General features: G+C 43.4%; 1 protein-coding gene across 2 annotated transcripts in view; it reads right to left on the reverse strand.

Moving 5' to 3' along the window:
• DIAPH1 (diaphanous related formin 1) overlaps window positions 1-21,323 on the reverse strand; it is a 75,788-nt gene that overhangs the window by 20,248 nt on the left and 34,217 nt on the right. For both annotated transcript variants that reach the window (XM_083624590.1, XM_083624591.1), the window contains exons 15-21: window positions 19,436-19,615; window positions 18,129-18,758; window positions 15,417-15,534; window positions 2,412-2,507; window positions 2,187-2,281; window positions 1,641-1,742; window positions 46-285 (exon numbers count right to left, since the gene is read on the reverse strand). In XM_083624590.1, the coding sequence (XP_083480716.1) occupies window positions 46-285; window positions 1,641-1,742; window positions 2,187-2,281; window positions 2,412-2,507; window positions 15,417-15,534; window positions 18,129-18,758; window positions 19,436-19,615 (1,461 nt within the window). The remainder of the gene's footprint in view (window positions 1-45; window positions 286-1,640; window positions 1,743-2,186; window positions 2,282-2,411; window positions 2,508-15,416; window positions 15,535-18,128; window positions 18,759-19,435; window positions 19,616-21,323) is intronic.

Here is a 21,323-nt window from a genome sequence, read left to right on the forward strand (position 1 = left end):
ACCTGAACAGCTCTGTCTGCAGAGGTTCTGCCTGTAGAAGCTTACCTTGCAGAGGAAGCTGATGTTGAAACCAAAGGCATCAGCATTTGAGGAGCCAGAATTCATGAAGTTGCCCACCAGGAGGATGATGGAGAGCAGGTTGGCGAAGCTCTCACTCTTGCGGACCTCTTCACAGGCAGCTGTCACAGAAACTATCTGTGGTTTGATGTTTTCCACCTGCTCATTAAACTGTAGCTTGAAGAGGATGGAATTGAGACGGGGCCTCAGACTGGGAACTGTACTAATCTGGGAAGGAAAGGGGACAGAATAACACTGTCATGCACAGATGGAGGAAAAGGAAGACAAGGATGACAAGGAACCAAGGTGGTCTGTAGAAGAGGGGAAAGAAGAGAAAGGATATTTATCAGCAATTGTGGTTTCTTCAGGATCCATGTTGTGGAATTTGTACGGTGCTGAACACTTTGACACCAGCTTAATATAAAAAAAACCTACCAACGCAGCACATACACTGTGATTCTCAAAGAATATTAATTGGCTTTAAAGGAGCTTGCAAAACCCATGTGACTAAACATTCTGGTTTCCCCTGCCATTATTACAAACAAAAACAAAAAGTAGAGGAAAAGTTAAGGCATTAGTTTGTAGAAAAAGTGCATGTTGAAAGCAGAAAAAGAACCTTTCCCCTTCAGAAGTCTATAGCATCCAACTCTGAGGATCCAATGTAGGATGTATGGCAGCAACTGCTCAATGAGATTGAAATAAATGGAACTACAAGTTTTATTCTGAATACGGGATGAACATTGTGGAAGGCTAACTGAGAAACAGTTTGACTTTAGCAAGGGGGTGGGCCTGGTTTTCTCAGAGAAATATCAGCTCTAGCTCTGTTGCTTCTTGTATCTATGACCTTTGCAGTACTCAGTCCTAGAGACTAAAATGTCAAAGTCAGTGTTTCCTCAGAGGAACTTCTTGTACTATCTAAACCTTTCTGGCTTGTCCTTGATTATGTCTTCCTTGGAACACACAGGCTCAAAACAGAAATTGCTCACTTGTTGCTAGGACTCCTGTCCTTGCCCTGGCATCGCACTGATGCATCTAACCTTCAAATTCTCTTTCAAAGCCAAAAGCAACACTACTTGTTTGCTGAGCCAGGTGCTATCTAGTTGTGGCTTTTAGTCGGACACTCCAACAAGGACAAGGAAATGGTGATTCCTGGCAAATGTGTCTGCCTGACTACCAAATGTTACTTTTCTCCCAGTTTAGGGCATCAGATGCCTGGAGGGCACAGATAAAAAATAGTAATGACCCCTATGCAGTGGCCACGGTTTTGGTGGGTGGGTGGGTGGAGGGAGCCAATACCAGATACATATTCTCCACTGCTCTCTGATTTTTTTTTTCCAATTTCCTAGAAGCCCAGATAACAGGGAACACAGAGGACTTTGTCAGTCCTCACATATGACAGTGTACAGCATGGAAGTAACAGAGAAATCTCTGGAGAGTGGATGGGACACATGAAGTTTGAGAAAGAAAATGAAGTAAACCATGTCATGTACACGTTATGCTGAACATGTCATGTTCAGCAGCTTCTTCTCAGAAAAAGATGCTCCCCCTCTTCTCTTTTCTAGAGGCAAAAGCAGCTCACTTACCACAACTGCAAACTGCTCAGGCTCAGCTAGTTCATCATAGTCTTCTTTCATTTCTGCTATCATCTTCAACTTGTCTGGTTCTGGTATAAGCTTAATCAGGTTCTGAGAAAGAAGAGAAGGAAATTGCTCGCACTGGGGCTCCTAGGCAAAACGACCACACTGGACCTAGGAGACAACTGGCACTTCCTGTAACGGCTAAGGAATCATCTTCAAAGGGGCAGAACAGAGTGAGTTATTCCAGGCTGTGGGTACCTCCCCACTCAAGAAAGGAAGAACATTGTGGCAAATATTTCCTCAACAGCCTTTTGGACAGAATTTGCATGGCAAGCATTAAAATAGAAAGGGCTCACATTGCAGCATGGTCTCCATTCTCTATTATACCAGGGCCTGAAACAAATTGTGATCCACAAACCTGAATGCATATGATGTGGCTATCAACTGCTAGGACCCCAGTCATGGATAGCAAAAGCAGGCTTTAATGACTGACATATGGTGGTCACAAGTTGAAGGGGGGGGAACGTCTCAAATGCTCCAGTCTTTGCTCACCTGCACCAGGGACTCAGTCAACACAGTTTCATTCACCTCCAGGATGGCATCCTTGATTCCCTCGTAAGGCATGCGGAAGGAGCCCAGAAATATGGCTGCCACAGTCAAAGAGAAGCACAAAACCTCCAGTCAGACTTTCACTGACTAATTCACCCTAAGCCTTTCAAGCACACTCTGCAATTTCCCTTAGTACCACAAACACTTTGGCTAAATCGTACTACTCACAAAGATTCTGTGCAATCTTCGGATCCATTACTCTCAGCTCCCTGGTCTTCTTCTTTTGTTGGACCTTCTCCTCTCCCTGCTCCTCCTTCGCTTTTGCTGTGGGCCAGAGAGGAATGAAGGGTCTTACCAATTGAGAAGCCGTCTCACTTTAAGCTGGGGAGCATGCAATTTCTTCACAGCTAAAAGAATTAAGCATTTCACCATGAGGCATGGTGAGGCAGTTACTTCAGGTGGCAGACTGGGGGGGCCTTGGGAGGGCAGATCCAGGTCCCATGGAGTATCCTGCACTGCTCCTCTCTGGACTCCTCCCTCCCCCCCAGCCCCCAGGACAGGAGTTGGGCTTCAGCAGGCAGGCACCATTTTCTGTTTTGCTTCAAGCAGATGAACGTCTCAGGTTGGCCCTGATTCCCCCACCACCTTTCTGCCATTAATTGATTTTGTCAGAAGTAGCTAATAGAAGACAGTAGGGAAAGACACTTAATCTTTCTCTGTCTTCTGCCTCAAATGCCACACAACTGGTAGCAACTGTAATGGGAGTGATTGAGCAATAGGAGCTCTTTCAGACTGGCGTTTGCTTGCAGGTGCATCTGAAACATGTCACTGAAACATGTCACTGGTGTGTCACACAGTGGGTCTAGCAAGATCATTATTCAGCTTCTGAATAAAGGCCTCTTTATCCTTTGACAAATCCTTTGGGACCCACCGCTCCTCTTTTCTTTAACCTAACCTATACTATGCTTCTTTTGTTCAGATTTTTTTGCTAGTTTATATAATTGTATAAACTGTTCTACTTGCTTTTAATTGCATGACTGTAATGTTTTAACTTGCCCTGGGACTATACAGTGAAAGGTGGATGAAGTATCTTATCATAAATTAAGAAAACAAAATGCAGATTTGATCTCAAGGATTCCTTCCAGACACTAGCAATATCTAACACCATGCCAGAGTCTCTTTCCTTCTCCCTTCCTACAGACTGAGGGGTGCAGCCAACTTTCCTTCAAAGCATTCATGTTCTGTGCTTCTATGTAAACAGGGTATCAGAGACACTGTTGCATTGCCACAGAGCTCTCGCGTTTATTGTTAAGTCATCAGGGTAGCCCACTAGTGCCCAAATCTGAAGGCAAAAGGAATCTCTGCTTTTTAAGAAGCTTCCCTGCAATACATTTGCAGGAGGGACTCCACTGCCACAGGGCCAACGCCACAGCAAGTAAGTGGCACACTGAATCAAACTCCCTGGCAGGATTCCAGGGGGAGACGGGAAGGTTTGGGGTGGGTCGGTGGGTGGGTAAGGGAAGAATGGACATCATTCACTTAGAGGCAATGCCTTAATATAGCTTCCTTTAACATTTTATCCTCCCTGTCTGATACATACTCCATAGGTTAGGAGTATTATGGGTAAGGTTTTGGAGTCACTGGCCTAGTTTTCTGTGCATCTGCATCAGTGCACAAATTAAATTAAGGGTTCCGAGACAGAAAGGGAGCATGGCTGCCTTTAGCATATCTAGGCAGGTTGGGGGGCTCTCCAGATGAGAAAAGGCCTCACATGCAAGTACTGGTGAGAAGTGGGAGATGACATGAATAGAAAGAGGAATTCTGCTTTTAACTATGATGTGGAGATGGCTGGGGAAGAAATTATATGCTTATTTGTGTGGGCTGTTAAAATCAGAAATATAATCAGAAGTACAAGAAGCAAGTATTCACTGAGGTGGTAAACCTATATCCCAGCTGCATATTTTCTGAATGAAGCAGTGGCTATAGAATATTATATTTATTATTATTATTATATTTATTATTATTATTAGTAGTAGTAGTAGTTGTTGTTGTATCTGACTGGGTAGTAGTAGTATCTGACTGGGTGGCATCCAGCAAATTAAAACATCAAACACAGTAGAACATCAGTCATTAAAAACTTCCTAATCCAGGGCTGCCTTCAGATGTCTTCTAAAAATCAGAAAGTTGTGTATTCCTTGACATCTGATGGGAAGGTGTTCCACAGGGTGGGCGTGACTACTGGTAAGGTCCTCTGCTTGGTTCCCTGTAACTTCTCTTCTCGCATGGAGGGAACCACCAGAAGGCCCTCAGAGCTGGACCTCAGTGTCCAAGTTGAATGATGGGGGTGGAGACGCTCCTTCAGGTATGCAGAACTGAAGCCATTTAGGGCTTTAAGGGTTGGCACTTACACTTTGAATTGTGCTTGGAAACATACTGGGAGCCAATGTAAATCTTTTAGCACCAGTGTCTCCTAAAGATGGAAGGTCTTGCCTACAAAAATACTCCTTGCATGCAGAAAACTAGAAGCCAGGGAGAAGGCAAAGCTAGGAAGGCTAATTTTCTATGTGCAGGAAATATTTTTCTATGTGGAATAACATTCACTCATGTGAGCCTCTACCTACATTCTGAAGTTGTACCAATCAGCCACAGATTTATCAGCTCAATGAGAAATGAGGAAAGATAACCTCAAATTAGTGAAAGCAAGCAGGATGGGGGGTGGGGGGCAATGGACCCTGTGGAAGCATCTTGGTTCCAGCAGGCATGATCACTGAATATGGAGACAGGCAGAGAAGGGGGTCCTGAGCTACAAAACAAGGAGAAGGAAGAGAAGAAATTTGAAAGAAGCAGATACACTTTGCATCTCAAAATGAATTTAAAATAAAAATCCTTGAATAGTGGCAAAGAGAACCCAAATGACCAACTCATTTTTCATAAAGAGAACTATGAGGATTCACATTGTGGTAGTCTCCCCAAGACAAGTTCATTCACAGAGTGTAAGAGTCAAAGCTCTCTAGACCTCTGGCCACTGCAGCTCACAAGCATTCAACCCTTCTGGCTTTCAGGTGCAGCACTGAGAAATAAGACAGGCATACACAGCAGGTAGTATAGCATTTGAGGCTATTTTTTTTGGGGGGGGGGGAATAAATTTCCCTTTTCAAACCTCTTGACTCAGGAAAATAAAATAGACTAAGATAACAATTATATTTGTCCATGACTTCTGCTTTTTCCTCGGTTGCTGTTTTGGAAAAATTTCTCACTTCAGTTCAGGGCAAAGCATTCCTTTCTGGTTTAACTGAATGATGCTGCAGACTTTGCCAGAAATGTAAGCATATCTTTCCCTGTGGTGTGTTGTGGCATCATACTGCAGTTGAGTGAGTGAAAAGGAAGGCGAGCAAGCTACCCAGACTGCTAGAATTTAGTACCACAGACAGAAAATGGGTTCAGCGCTCCTATATGCAGAGCTTGGAACTGGTGCTATGCACAGACACAAGGCAAGCTTTCCTGAAGAAGCAGGGGGTGGTGGTGTTTGCTTGGGCCTGGCCTGTGTCTGCGCATGCCTGTGAGAGGCAGAGGGGATAGAAAGCAGAGACATCAAAAAGCCGCAGCCTTTGACTCAGTCTGCCTCACCCTCCCTGCAGACTCCTCCCTTCCTGAGTCTTATTTCTCTGCGCCATAAACACAAAATGGAGTCTAGAGGGAAGGGAAACATCCTTTCTAAAATGGCTGAATGCGGCAAAGGAAGACAGGGAATAGTAAAATAGGGCAACAGCACCATCTGGTGCTTGAAGAGTCCAGCACCTGATCCCTGTTAGTAAAGAAGCAGTGGGATTAGACTGCACTTCAAAGGGAGTTTAGGACAGATCTGTTAGAAAACATATAACAAATTATAATACTAAAAAAAAGGTGAAATAATCTCTTCCTTATAAAGAGATTCTAACAATAATCAGAAATCTCTTTTTGCAATTGCAAACGGGAATGTCCACCAAATTTAGAAACCATACATTCTAATAGAGAGCTTACAAAAATAAATGATGGTGATGCATTTACTCTCAAAAGTGGGCTCCCTGGATATCCTCATGCTGCACGCCAATATTTGGAAAATTATGCCAGCACCCACTTGCTTTTCACAAACACACCCAAACTCTTGAAGAGAACCTCAGTTAAGCAAAGTAGTTTGAAACCACAAAAAAGTAGAAAAGGGGGAGGTGAAGCTTTGTGTGGAAATATTCACTTTCCTCACAATTCCATTCATTTGCAGCTGGAAAGATTACCTAGCCACCTTTGTATAAACTGACTAAAAGGCATAGTAACTCAACTTTTGTCCATATCAGGACACCAGGCTAAGGAGGTTTACATGACCCTTAGCAACTGCTTTCACTCCCTTGAGTGAAAAGTATGTAGGATGGAAGCAGCCCCTGAGAACCCAAGGTGGCACGCATGTGGTTCTCCGGCAATCATCCTTTCAGGAGATTCAGACATGTGTGTTGTGCGGCTTATGGGAAAAACAGGAGTACACAGAAGGTAGACCACAATCCACCAGTGAATCACTGAGCAATTTTTGGCAGATGGTCTTCTACTGCCTGTTGGGATTTTACCAAAGAAAGTTGAACTAGTGTGGCTCTCATCTAGCAAGGTATCTGTATATACGTAAGCATATATATGCATACATTGAACTGACTCTTCTATGTTAAGAAGTATTGAGTATTGTAGTCAGCTCTTATGAATTTAACACACATGGCAGATTGCAAAATGATAAACGATGCCAGTCTCCTCCTGAGCTGCTCAGTATAGAACATAAAAGAGCTGGCAATCTGCAAAGTAGGGTGTGTGTGATGACTCAGAGGAAGATCTGGAAAACAGGCCTATACTTTGTCCTGAGGCTAAGAAATCAGAACAATGGTCAGCCTCATAACTTTAGCAATGTAAGATGACTTCAGATGAGTGTGGGTGAATGCCCTGACTTGCAGGAACAGCTTAAGGCAAACTTTTCCCAAGCTCAACCTGGGTGACTCAGCAGAGGAGTGCTGGGAAAGCACATTTTACACATTCGGGTGGGTCCCTAAGCCTAAAGCAGTTGCCAGGGCTGCAGGGCATGGGTGAGGCACAGAGGCGCACCCTTGTGGGGAGTTCAGGGCTGAAAAGTCGTCTATGGCAACATCAGGAAGGGCAGCCGAGTGAAGGGAATTGGAGTGACCCAGCAGTGCTGCAAAATAAGGGGCGTTCATTTCACAAAAATGCACAAAGAATTAATTTCAAGGGCAAGTAAGGGCAGTACCCAAAGCAGAATAAGGCAAATAGTCACAGAGGTACTTAAAAAGGGAAACAGCTAAGGCCGAAAAAAGCTTGCAAGAGCCCTACAGTTATTTGCTGCCTCCCCTTCCCAAAGAGAGCTCCAGAATATTCATCTGCAGCATCTCCACAGCATAAAACAAAGGGGCAGGGAAGGGTTAAAGCAGGATGTGATAGTTCAGAAGCAGATGGAAGGCTTTCCCCAGATTATAATAATCACCATCTCAGGTTCTCTCTAGCCTCCCGCCCAGAAGGGACTGGCAAATTCCTCTGCCACATTAAAACCAAAACACAAAAGAACCCCTAAAATGTGATCTGAGCTGCTGCTAAAGTTTCCCCACTGGGGAATAGGTGGCATGAAAGGAAAACAGCAGATGGAGGGGGCCATAGGCTCTGGCAGCAAGAGAAAAGCCTTTGTCTGTGGGAAAGAAACACCCAGGCTTTTCCTTCCTTTGTTTCTGAGAAACGAGGCCAGCTGGAGGGGAGGGGGGAGGGAGGGGAGGGGAGGGGGAAGCGGGAGGGGGAGGAGGGGAGCCACCGCCCTGGTGACACAATGTCAGCCGACTGCATCCTCCAATCCAATGGCTCTGACATCACTGCCAGGAAACGGAGCCAAAGTGGCTCAACTGCGCACATCTGGCGGATGGAAGAAGCACTGCAAGCAAGCATTCTCCCTTTTTTCCTCCACTAGAAAAAGGAATATAAAGATTCCTCACTTAAGAAATACCCCAACAATATGGTGGGAGCATAAGAAATATGAAGCAAATAAACAACCCACAGCAAGGGTTTGCTATAGTCACCCCAAGGTTTCTTTAAAAATAGAATACAATACAAACCCGGAGGACAAGCCACTTATCCCAGACTGATGTCCAGTGCTATTTTTCCAACAAAAAGAGGTGCCAGAACTCTCCATGAACACCTCCCTTGTTCTCTTATACAGTGGTACCTCGGGTTATGAGCTTAATTCGTTCTGGAGGTCTGCTTTTAACCTGAGGTACCACTTTAGCTAATGGGGCCTCCCGCTGCCGGTGCTGCGCAATTTGCGTTCTCATCCTGGGGCAAAGTTCTCAACTCGAGGTACTACTTCTGGGTTAGCGGAGTTTGTAACCCAAAGTGTTTGTAACCTGAGGTACCACTGCAATGGCAATGGCACCCACCTGAGAGGTGCTAGAACTAAGTTCCAGCAACTTCCAGCTGAGAAAAGCCCTGCTGATGACCATTTGTTTCCAGGACAAAGTCGTACATCTGTAGCACTCTCAGATTACTAGTATAATCAGGGTTTCGAGTTATCTTCAAATATTGCTGCTGGCATGTTTCTGTGCAAGAATGAATGCAGAAAGTCGTGGTAGTTGAGCGAGCGGTTTGTACCCCTATGACTGCACATCTATTCAGGTACATACGTGCCCCTCTGCGGAAATTTCATCTCTCTAAACTGTATCTTTCATTCTCTTGCGACTAATTCACATTTATTTACATTGGGACCACTTCCCCTCCCACCCCACTTTTGACGACATGCGTGCAGTGAGGCTGCAGGTGACACCAAACTATTCACAGTCGTTCCCGCATAAATGACTGGAATGGGGCGAAGCCACGGGAAAGCAGCGCTCAAAGCAAGGTGATGCTGCTTCCCTTATGACGTCGCAGGAACAGCCATGCCATCCAGGGGACATAAACCGGGCCTGGAAGAAAACGGACCCTCTCTTCTCTTCTGACACTCCAAGAGACATCCAGTCTTATAGATACTGGCTTATCCTCACTTGGGAAATGTACCAAATAGAAAAGCTCTGCCCCCCCCCACCCTGCCCCTGCAACACACTTTATGGGATAGCCATGCATTTATTGAAGTTTGGAAACACAGCAATGTTCCCTCCGCCATGAAGGAAAGCGTACTTCACCAAAATCTCAACCTGTGGGAATGTTGAAGGGGATATGGCAGACTGAGCGGTCATGTGGCCACTCCCTCTGGTAATTTCACTATTTTAGGGGCCCAAACAGGCTGGTTCCCCTTCTGTTCTGCCATGCTGACACTAGGTCCTTAACACATTTATCACCCCAGTGAAATGTCACAGCAGAGTCCTACCTATAGCTGCACCTGAGGGACGCTCCACTGCCTATACGCTCAACAGGAAATCACAGCCAATCATGGGGCCAAGTTGGCCCTTTACAATTTTATATGTACATGCCTGCCCCATTCATAGTTGGAATTTTTAGGTGCACTTGAAAGACCCTAATCTAAAACTAAAGAAGAAAGAAGCAATGTGTGAATGGCTCACATAAAATATTTCTCACTGTGTACCTGTACCTGTCACATGTTTTATTGCAAAAGCTCCCAACACTATGCAGATACTGCGAAGTATCTGGCCTGGAGCATTACTATTCCAGATGTCCCCACTAATGGAGTGTGTACGATCTTGCTACTTAAAAATGTAGGCAATGAAACTTTGGATTAGCTAAAGGCCTGTTAAGCTGTTTAGCTATGAGAAACAACTTGACCTGGTACACTAACAGAGATGTATGGACGTTACACCATTATTGCCTATCCTCTGTACAATGCACAAAAAACAAGGCGTGCACGTGCAAGCTAAAGCAGAAGAAAGGCAAAACATGCACGAAAAGGCTGATCATACAAGCCTCACTGAAAGAATTCTATCCTGGTGATCATAAGATTGCAATATACATAGACACCGATAAAGAATGTATTTGGAAACAGGTTCTTTATGCTGAATACATGTAACGTAAAATGAATTTTCAAATCAGTCTTTTCTTTTGCTTTATGTATGAAACACAGGTATTACAAAGTTTTGAGCTCTTTCGTGACCTTCTCCCTACTTCCACTAGGTGGCATTCAAAGCACACAGTTGAGAGATTCTTACTCATCATAGAAATGAATGAGGGGGCTCTATTTACTTAGTAAGCTTTTAGTAAGTGTGCAATTTTGAGCAAATCCTTCTAATGCTAGCACTTGGGTGAACACTGTACTCTACAGATCCTCCTGTGCTGCAGCAGGCTCCACTAACAGTTATCAGCATGCTCACCTACAGGAAAGATGGCTGGTGAGCATAAAAGGGGCAAGACTTAAAAGTTCAAAACTGTTGAGAACAATGAGCTAGTGTGTGTCCTGCTCTGTGTAATTATATCCTCCCCTGAAACGAAGTCTTCAGGAAGCTCTAGCACCACAGAGAGATCCTTCCTGAAGCAAGAGACACCTGCCGGAGCCTTAAGCCCACTGCCAGACCTAGAATGGGAGCTAATGCAAGGCTTAGGGCAACAGTGAACCTGGCTGAGTTCTAAGTAAAGCATGAACTCCAGGATCAGCCACCAAGAGGACAGACTCTTGAGGGCTATGTAAGAATGGGAAGATCTGGGCCTTTGGGGCATGACTCCCTTGAGCAGGGAGCTTGCAATATAGATCTAAGAAACTATTTCAGCCAATTCCGAATGCAGGTGACCTTTGAGGTCCCTCCCAACTGTTTAATTATAATGTGACCCGGAATGAACATTTTACTCTATTCGTTCTGTTCAAGTCGGATCATGATCCCTTCGACCCTGCCTCAGCTTTCCTCTGCTACTGTGTTATGATCTAACACATCATTAACTATCTTTAGGAAAATTAGGACATTTGCAGTTCAGTGAAGCTTGGATTTGTTCGAGTAAGAGTTTAACTGTGGGGAGAGGAATGGGGAAGTGGGAAAAGAGAGGAACACATGCCTTTTGAAGCTTCAGCTCATGTTAAAGTGGTCCACCACGAATTGTAAAACTAAGCATGGGATAGGGGGGAAAGTCAGACTAGAAATGAGGGGCAAAGAGAGGGAAGACAACCAGTCTGTTTCAGATGATGAAGAAGCTTTGAAAGAGCAAGGAATGGAGCTTCAGGTGTAGCACCATGAAAGACGGGAGAGATCCAGAAAAACAGGTAGAACGGGGAGAAGCAGATTTGCGCCTGCAACATCTGAATTCAGGTTTTGCCTTGGGCTAATTACTGAATCACAGGTGCTCTTTGTAAAATGAGACCAGAGACTCTATCTCACAAACATGGTGAGAATCATAACAAACGTTGCAGATTATATTAAGGATCCAAAAACCAGATTCCTGGCTTCTATAGTTTAGTCTCACATTACTTCCAGTGTAATGTTTCATCTTGTCCACTAGAGGGCACATGTACTCTTCTGTTATAATAATTCTTCCCAGATAAACTATCACTTTTGGGAAAGAAAGTGGTACACCTGGTGACAACCTTCTGCCTCAAGAACCTGCCTCTGGTGTCAGTTTTACATCAAGGTGTGAAAGGGACGGTCAATATGTCTGTACACCCCTTGGAGACAAAATACAACTGAAAAAACTCCACAATGAGATTGTTAAAGAACCACAAGTGAAACCCTTCTGATCAATTCATTGCCTCTATAACAGAGCAATGCTAACAGAGCTGCACTAGCATTCACAAATATTTTCTATCCAGAAAGGATTTCATTTCCTGAACATGGGGGATATTCACTGAAGACCCAGAGGGCTGGAACACAGAGCAAGAGTTCTCTCAGAGCTTGAAGGAATGGACCTTACCGGGCAGGCAATACTTCAAGTGAGACTCTTTCAGAGATAAACAGTGAAACACACAATCTTTAGAAGGACAGTGAAAATCTAGCAAGCTAAGCTGAACAGGTGCAGCTTCGTATGTTGTACACCTCATGTTTTTGTGATTCTTTATAAACCAAGAAACATGCCTGGAACTTTGGTTGGGCAGAAGTCACACCTATCTCCTCTGGTTTCTTGGTTCCTATGACTATTCTGTACCTAGAGACACAGGAAGAGATTGAGGCGATCGTTCTTAGAGGACTACTCACATGTGTGTGTGTGTGTCAGGTGGTTGCATGAATCTTCTATACCAAAGAATTACATCTCGAACCAAAATGTTTGCTCAACATGCTTTTCCGGCTTCCAGCATGACTAGCTGACCTACAGAAGGTAATGCCATCATGGGAAAAGGAGCCAAACATGGATCCTAATAGGAGTGGCTAGGATTTTCTACCAAAGAAACCAGGAAGAAACCAGTAGGAGTGCACCTGTTTGCTTTCCCCCCCTCAAACACTGGAGCAATCATCCCAAGGGCATCCAACACAGAGGCCTTGGACAGCTACACAGATTGCCCAAGACTTACTTCCTTTGACAGAACCCATAAATGGAGAAAAGCAGAGCTGAAAAAAAGAAGAGATAGGCAGCAACTGACCTTGCTTTGGAAGCATGCTTTGCTCAGGGACAATTAATCAGTGCTTGAAGAAAATAAGCCTGTTGACATACACTTGCTTACAGGAGCTGTGAAGCGAATATGATGATCAAAAGGAACTGGCAAAGATGGCAGTCCAGATATTGTTCAAAAGCAGTGTCAAGGCTTACAATCTGCCAAAATGAGGGTCTGCACACATCTTGCTGTCTCCTTGGTTACAAATTACGTTGATGATTTGGAAATACAGCACAAGTCTCACGAGGCACAAGTCAGCTGTTAGCACTCTCTGAAAATCCTGGAAGGATTCCTTTAAAGTATGACTCCAATGCACTCAGTTGTCATAAGACATCAGACTGACCTAATACATGACAAAGGCCAAGTTACAAAAAAAAAGTGAGAGCGAGAGAAAAGAAAAGAAAAGTGTAGAAGAGTCACTTGCCTAACTCTAAAACCACTGCCCCAGGGCCCTCCCTAAAATGTTGAAATGAACTTATTGCTCCTGGAGAATGACTTATGACTTATGCATGGGCTAGTCTGGGGCCCAAGTACAGTCTGTGCCTTTCAGACACCACTGCTCTGCTTGCAGACAACCAACTCCACTAAAGAGGACTAAGTGCACATGCAATCTCAATGAAAAATCGAAGGCTCAGGGGGAAAATGGAGCTCTCATGAGGACAAGATCCCACAAGACATCTGTGTCAATAGCTTTAGTGCCCTTTTATATTCATTCTCATAAATAAAAAATTACCTTTTTAAAAAAATGCAGAGGTGCTATTTGTGGCTTCAACAACATTTATCTACCACAACTTTGATCAAGGGTGAAATATTAATCCTTCAAGTGAAGTTAACCAGTGGCCACTGTCTCCTTTGTCAGACAGAAGCCAACTCAGACAGTTATCTTTTCCACTCCCAGTTTCATTTCCACAGGTGATCCAGGTAAGATCAGGTATCTCACCAGACAAAAAAGATATTTGATCAATTGACTGCTCTGATATTAAACAGATCATGGTTATGTATTTTGAAGCTTTAATGTTATAAGAGCAACAAAGAAGATATGAACAACTAGTTGGATATCTGTCAATTATATATACACACACGCACCCAAAAAAAGAAAAAAACGGGGGAAGAAGAGAGCTATTATTCCCACAGGCAGGTACAGCAAAGTAAAGACAGCACATCCCACATCACCCTTCTCACCAAGATATCCTGTCCTGACTACAGCAACTGAGAATTGTGTGCACTCAGCACAAACCGCTTGCCGTGGGCTGCGGAGAGAAGTCACAGGAAGGTGGAGAAAGAGCTCTCCGCTCTGTAAGTGACATTTCTTTCATGCAAGACCGGGAGCTGCCTTCTGACAATTACCACAGGAACCCCAGAGTTGATAAAATTAGAACCTAACTAACGTGCAGGCTAGCAGCATCAGGAATAGCTTACTTTTAACTAGGCTAATTCTGCTGAGAAAGGACAACAGGTCTGATGGTGTGCTTATTAGCTTTGGTCATCAGGACCTGAGAGGAACATTCAAATAAAAGAGAGAAAACCCTATCCAACCAGAGAGACAGCAAAAAACCCAACTGATCAACAAGAGAATAGCTTCAGTCTGTCAAGTGACAAGTTCTTCAAACTGCCTCCTCATATGTAGGCTAAGCACTTGCATTCTTGGTTCCCTCGACAGAAAGGAAGCTGACTTAACAAAAAGCTTTAAAACTTAGAAAATCACCCTCCACACTGGGCAATAGCATATCAGGTAGATGCTTAGGCCAAACCTCTTCTCCCTGTACTGCTAGCGGAATAACGAAGAATGAACTAATTAACCACCTCCGTAGGAACCAAGGCCAAATGAATGAAAGCACTGAATACCATGGGACTAGGCAGAGCCTATGAGGTTTCATATTCAGCAACTAAAGCTCTTGCGGCTGTCAAAAATATTAAGGAATGTTAAGATATCATCAGTCCGAAGCAATGCATGGTTGGGCATGGTCAGAACTACCAGGCAACTGCTACAGGGTCTTCTCTGGTCTGCACTGACCCTTTCCTGTTTTCCACCCCATGTTTCGAACCTTCTGCATCCCTCTATTAAATGGCACTTGGCATTCCCAGCTGTGTGATTCCTATTACACAACTGAGAATTCTGGGATAAGTCTGGAATAATAAAAAACGAGAGAAATAAAGGTGACAACTAATAATAGGGGTATTATTTAATATGATGAATTATATTTTTGGTTTCCTATTCTTCTCGTATGATGAGGATTAAAATATGTTTTATGGGTTTCCCAACCTGCCAAAATTATAAATAGGAATAAAATCCAAGTTGCAGATGTTTAAGGTACTCACCCTTGGCTGTAGCCAGCCATGACAAAATGAATCCAATTCAAGAATCACCAGTGAAGAGAGGAGAGAGAAAAGTACATATCAATATGTGTTAACACCACATGAGACAAAATGCAAACCAGCTCCAACCCACATCCTGCCTCAAATTCCATTGATCACTAAAGTTCCACAAGCCTCGTCTTCCAGTTCCCAAACCTTGCTTAGCTGTTATGCTAACCTTGAAATGCCCAGGGAGAAGCAAAGTGGCTGAGATCTGCTCCTCAGGAGCGAGTGCTTCTGGCTTAGCATGATGTGCCAATGTGGCCATTGTCGCCATCTGCTTCCCATGGAGAATTCCTGAAGGCATCTCCCTACCTTCCACTGCAGCTAATGCTGCTCCCAAGTACACCACTTACATTTGGCCTGTGCAGTCGCGAAGGAAAGAGTCAGTTTGGCAAAGAGTTCATCATCCTCAAAACGATCCTCCTTAGCTTTCACCCAGAAACAGCCTTCAGAGAGCTGATAAGCTGAAATCTATAAGGAAAGTAAGACAGGCAGAAATTATGGCACAAACGAACTCTACTTAATGTTTCTACAGAAGATTAGCAAACTCGGACGTCTTTTTTTTTAAAAAAAAAGTATCAATAATGTTGAAACACCATAAAGCTAGTAAGGTTATTATGACATAAGCTTTTGTGGAATAGAGCCCACTTCATCAGATGCATGTGGATATTTACTGCTGAACTGGAATTTAGCAGCCAATACTATTCTATTCAGTTTGGGCTTAGCTGGTATTCTGCTTCTTTCACAGCCTAACTGTCGAATTATCACCACCGATAACTGCAATAACAATTACATTGTTGTAAATGGGCAACAATGTGTTCTTAACCCATATCAGATTAATACATCACACAAACAAACATTGAGTAAAACGAACAAACAATACAAAAGAAAAGAAAATGCAAAAGCAAAATTATAAGGATGTAAACATGACATAATCTGCAATCAAAAATACAAAACAATGAAAAACAACACCAAAAAAAGAAGAGGGGGGGAGGGGGAAACCCCCCCACTTCCAACTAACTCCATGTGGATCTTTATTCCTCATATCACCGGTTGTCTATAATGATTACATTTTTGGAGAATTATTCTAATTACCTGTGAGGGTTTTATTCTAAGCTAAACCAAGTATGAATCTGGGAATCAGTTCTCTTCACATACTTTATAAAGACTTCCCACTCTCTGCTTATTTTCCCATTAGAATAATTTCTTATTAAACCTGTAAGTTTGGCCAATTCAAGATATTCTGACAGTTTAAAAACCCGTTCTTCTTTTGTTGGTGTTATGTTACTTTTCCAATGTTTAGCAATTACTATCCTGGCCACCGTTATTGCATACAAAAATATTCCTTTGGTTTCTTTTGGGATGTCTGTTGTTAATAGGCCCAATAAAAAACATTTCCGTTTTTTTGGGGGGGGAGCATATCTTAACATTTTCTTTAATTCTTCATAAATGGTATCCCATTTTTTTAAATTTTAGGGCACATCCACCACATATGGAAGAAATTCCCTTCTTTAAGTTTGCACCTCCAACACTTTCCACTGGTGTTTCGGTAGATTTTAGTCAATTTTGAGGGTGTAAGATACCATCTGTACATCATTTTAAAAAAAATTCTTTTATTGTATGCTTTAAATCTTCTGTCTCTTTTCCATAAGTTTTCCCATTTTTCTAAAACAGCTGTATGACCAAAATCTTGTGCCCATTTGCCCATGACATCTTTAACCTCTTCACCTCTTAAGTGTCCATTTAATAATAATTTATACATTTTGGATAATTTTTTATCATCATTTATAATCAATTCTTTGTCTAATTCAGATAATTTCTTATCAAATCCATTTACTTTGTCTTCCTCAAAAACTGCATTTAATTGATGGTATTGTAACCAGCCTATTCCTGTATGTCTTATTGTTTCATATGTCTTCATTTGTAATTTATTATTTACTTCCTATAAAAGATCTTTATATGTGAACCAATTTGAATCCACATATTTCCTTTTTACCGCCTCCGCCTCCATTGGTGACAACCACCATGGGGTTTTTGCTTCTAATAATTTTTTGTTCCTTTCCCAAACTTCATATAAGGCTTTCCTAATAATGTGATTTAGGAATCCCTTGTGAATTTTTACCCAGGTAGCTGTGCCACCCCACTATATTCTGGCGTGGTCCATTATTCGTCAGAACAGCTAATCAATACGGCATTGTGTCCACAACCTGCATCCACTCTCTGTTTAGTTTACTTTAGCCTTTGACAGCTGGGGGTAAACTTAGGAAGGAAGGGAGGCTGTTTCTCTTATGCATGAATAAATTAAAACCAACAGCAACTGTAGGCTTCCCTTACACATAGGCATTGGCACTGAGGGGCTAGTTTATGTTTACCAGATTTTTCCCCATGAATCTGGGGACGCTTTTCTTTTCTTTCTGAATTTCATGCTTTATTATCCATAATTACATCTATACACCAAAGACTTATCTTCCTTATTTTACATAAATCCGGCAAACTAAGGCCCAGGGGCCAGATCCAGCCCAATCGCCTTCTAAATCCGGCCAGCAGATGGTTCAGGAATCAGCGTGTTTTTACATGAGTAGAATGTGTCCTTTTATTTAAAATGCATCTCTGGGTTATTTGTGGGGCATAGGAATTCGTTCATTTTTTTTTTTTTCAAAATATAGTCCGGCCCCCCACAAGGTCTGAGGGACAGTGGACCGGTCCCCTGCTGAAAAAGTTTGCTGACCCCTGTCAAGACAATCCCTTCCGCAACCAATGCTGTGAAAACTATGTATTCCGTAAAAAACATTTTTGCTGCTATTCCACGCATAAATGGCTACGGCCACTGGAGACAGGAGGAGAGAGAATCTCCCCTAACCTTAACTTCATGAAATCACAAGAAGCTACATCGGTATCACAGAAAACACAGCAACTAGCTACTCTCCCTCTTCACTCAGTGCTGAAAGGCTAATCTTTGTCTTCACTAAAATTTCAATTGTTACTGGCAGACTAAGGAGCTACGAGGGCTGGTGGACAAGGAAGACGGAGCAGGCGTATTTATAAATCCACTAGCTGAACGTCACCTTGGACCAGTTCGTTCTTCGCATCTTAACCTCTGGCTTGTATTGCTTCTTTGGAGGCAATCCAAATGGGAGAACTGGAGCTGCATAGGACCCAAACCCAGGTGCCATAGGAGGAGGTGGCACCCCAAGAGGTGGCGGTGGCGGTGGCACCCCTGGCATCCCAGGAAGAGCTGGCGGTGGTGGAGGCATCCCTGGCAGCGGTGGTGGCGGCGGCGGCATCCCTGGCAGAGGCGGCGGTGGCGGTGGCATCCCTGGCATCCCAGGAAGAGGTGGTGGTGGTGGTGGCATTCCTGGCAGCGGTGGTGGTGGCGGCGGCATCCCTGGCATTCCTGGCAGCGGTGGTGGCGGTGGTGGCATCCCTGGCATCCCAGGAAGAGGTGGCGGTGGCGGTGGCATACCTGGCATCCCTGGCAGAGGTGGTGGAGGTGGGGGTGGAGCTGTGCCAGGAAGTGGCGGAGGTGGTGGAGGCGGCGGAGGCACTGCAGTCATGCCAGGAAGGGGCGGGGGAGGTGGCGGTGTTCCTGCCTCACCAGGTAAAGAAGCTGGCTGTTGTGGGAGTTCTGCAGATAAAGAGGAGACCTGCTCCATCTTCCTCTTAGTCTCTTCAAGTTCGTTTGCAAGCTCAGCCATCTACATTTAAAAAAATGAAATGGAACAAGTAAGCTTAGCAGAGTACCCGATTTCCATGACAGCAAAACAAACCGCAGTTTATTTGATACTGCACTTTGATCTCTGCACTCGTGCTGCTTCCTTGGTTCTTCACATCACAGCTGAGATCTGGCAAATTGGTATCGAAAATGTAAATGGGTGCAAAATGATGCAAACCTCTTTCTACTTCTAGTTGGGAATTGGCTCTAAAAATAATCCAAACATGGCAACACATACCCCTCCAACCAGCTCATGTTTCCTCAGCTAGCTAGCTCCTCACTATGCTGGAGGGGAGGGGAGGTAAAATGTTTATTTCAACGTTTATGTCGGTTTTGTGAGAGCGACCCAATTTTGGGCTAATGTCTTCTCAGAGGTTGGTAATGCAACTGGACAATGTATAATCAAATCTCTGGATTTAGCTTTATTAGATATATTTCAGGGGAGAAATACAGGTGTTCATTCCAAGCCCTTGATTGGTCATTTATTGGTATCAACAAGGCTGGTGATTGTCTGATTCGGGGGTGGGGGGGATAGCTGGAGCTTCCTTATCAACGTGGTACAAGAAGGTCTGGCCCCTTAGGATCTGAACACACAGAATACACCACACTGATCCCCTATGGCCAATATAAATTCAGGCAATATTCCATCCTATACATTACCTTGTCATTTAGCAAGGACTTATCCTTTTCCAGGCTCTGCTTCTCTGAAATGACTTGCTCTTTCTCAGCTATTAGTTTTTCTTTCTCTTGAAGAAAATCTTGTATTTTTTGCTCAAAATCACTTTCCTTCTTCTTGATTTCAACTTGTAGTTCATGGCGTGCAGTCAACTCAGAATCCAGCTGAGGGGAAGAATATTAAATGCAAAAATCATTCCAATGTACTCCCATGTTGGCTGGATCTCAAGCTGAAATCCTGTGTCCCTTTTTGGGGGACTGCATAATTACAAGATAATGAAGATTAAAAGGACAGGGAGACAAGGCTAATACCGTTGAAAATGGCGTCTATAAGCAGAACTGCTTTACAATTTACAGTCATCAGGGACAAATAGGTAACAGACAAAAGGAGATGGAGATAAAGTTAGGTGAAACAAAACACGGAACTATGCAACTACGCAACATTGTCCATATTGACAATGGAATAAAAGGGCTTTTCAAGTTTCAATCTAGTATTGATTCATAATACATCCATATATAAAGTTTCATGATATATACAAATAAACAGCCATGCAAAATATATAATGACGAGGATTTTCATTGGAATTCCTTCCCGCTAAATAGTGCCATTTACCACTCTAAGAGATGCTGTTGACAAAACCTCAGCCACCCTTGTGGTTACTTGTGGGCTAATGTCAGACAGATAGAATCTGATATTTTCCTTGTGAGGTGATGTTAAACAACCCAGAAAAGGGGATAGGCATGCGTTTGTGTAGCTGGGTGTACAATGGACAGTAGAAAAGGATATGTTCCACTGTGTCTGGCACATTCAAAGGACATCCACAATATCTATCATTTCTGAGGATGTTTGCCTTTGACAAAAGCTGGGGTGGAGGAAAACGTTCAGTCGGGTTAACATAAAGGCTGGACTGGAATTATTAATTTTGAAATATAAGTGACCTTGTTATCTGTTGTATTTAAACCACAGAACTTGGGGGAGGTGTGGTAAAAGCCTCCTCTCCTTGCTACACTGGAAGGCCAACTCTCTATTCAGAAGGGAAGGAAATGACTCCAAGCCAGCCACCTCAGTTTAGATGTTTTCAGATATTGCATTTCACATCTGGGAGAGTTTTAAAGGTGTCGGGAATCTCCTTTAAATTTATATTGTAAAGAAAAATGAGGCAGTAGATTTTAAAATTAAACAAACAAATGAAACTTGCTCAGTAAACTTGCTCAGTAGCAAGTAGCAACAATTTGACTCACCGAGCAAGGGAAAGGTGAGGAAAGGCTGGAGGGCATTGAAAAATGTTTAAATCAAATTAATGACTACCAGTGGCTACTAGCCATGAAGGCTGAGTACTGCCTCCAGTACAGGAAAGTGGCTGAATATTAGCTGCAAGTCAGTCCAAGTGGGAAGAACACTGTTGCACTCTTGTTTTGCTTTTGGGCTTCCCAATGGCATCTGGTTGGCACTATGAAAACAGGATGCTGAACTCTCTTTGTATTATTATGAGATCTGTGTTCCATCCAAAAAACTATGCAGAAACAGCCCCAGGCAATATACCTATGAAAGTCAGGTCATGGATCCATCCAGCCCAATGCTCTCTTGGTACTGGCAACAGCAATCCAGAGTCCCAGGCACAGATCCATCCCAGCCTGTTTACCCAAGATCCTTTTGTTGAGGAGCTGAAGACTGAGCTTGTGGACTTTTGCAGGCAAAGCCCTGCCACTGGGCAAGGACCCTTCTTCTGTAATATTTAGTTTCTCTTTTTAAAAAAATAGGCACTTAAGAAGGTTTTACATCAGCCAGAGGCATTAATGCAATCATGCCTGCGTCTTTGATGGGAGTCAAATAGCATTCAGGCAGAGGCAATATAGGGGAAAGGATCCTGCC

Source organism: Podarcis filfolensis (assembly GCF_964270895.1).
Source record: "Podarcis filfolensis genome assembly, chromosome: 7".
NCBI lineage: Eukaryota > Metazoa > Chordata > Lepidosauria > Squamata > Lacertidae > Podarcis > Podarcis filfolensis.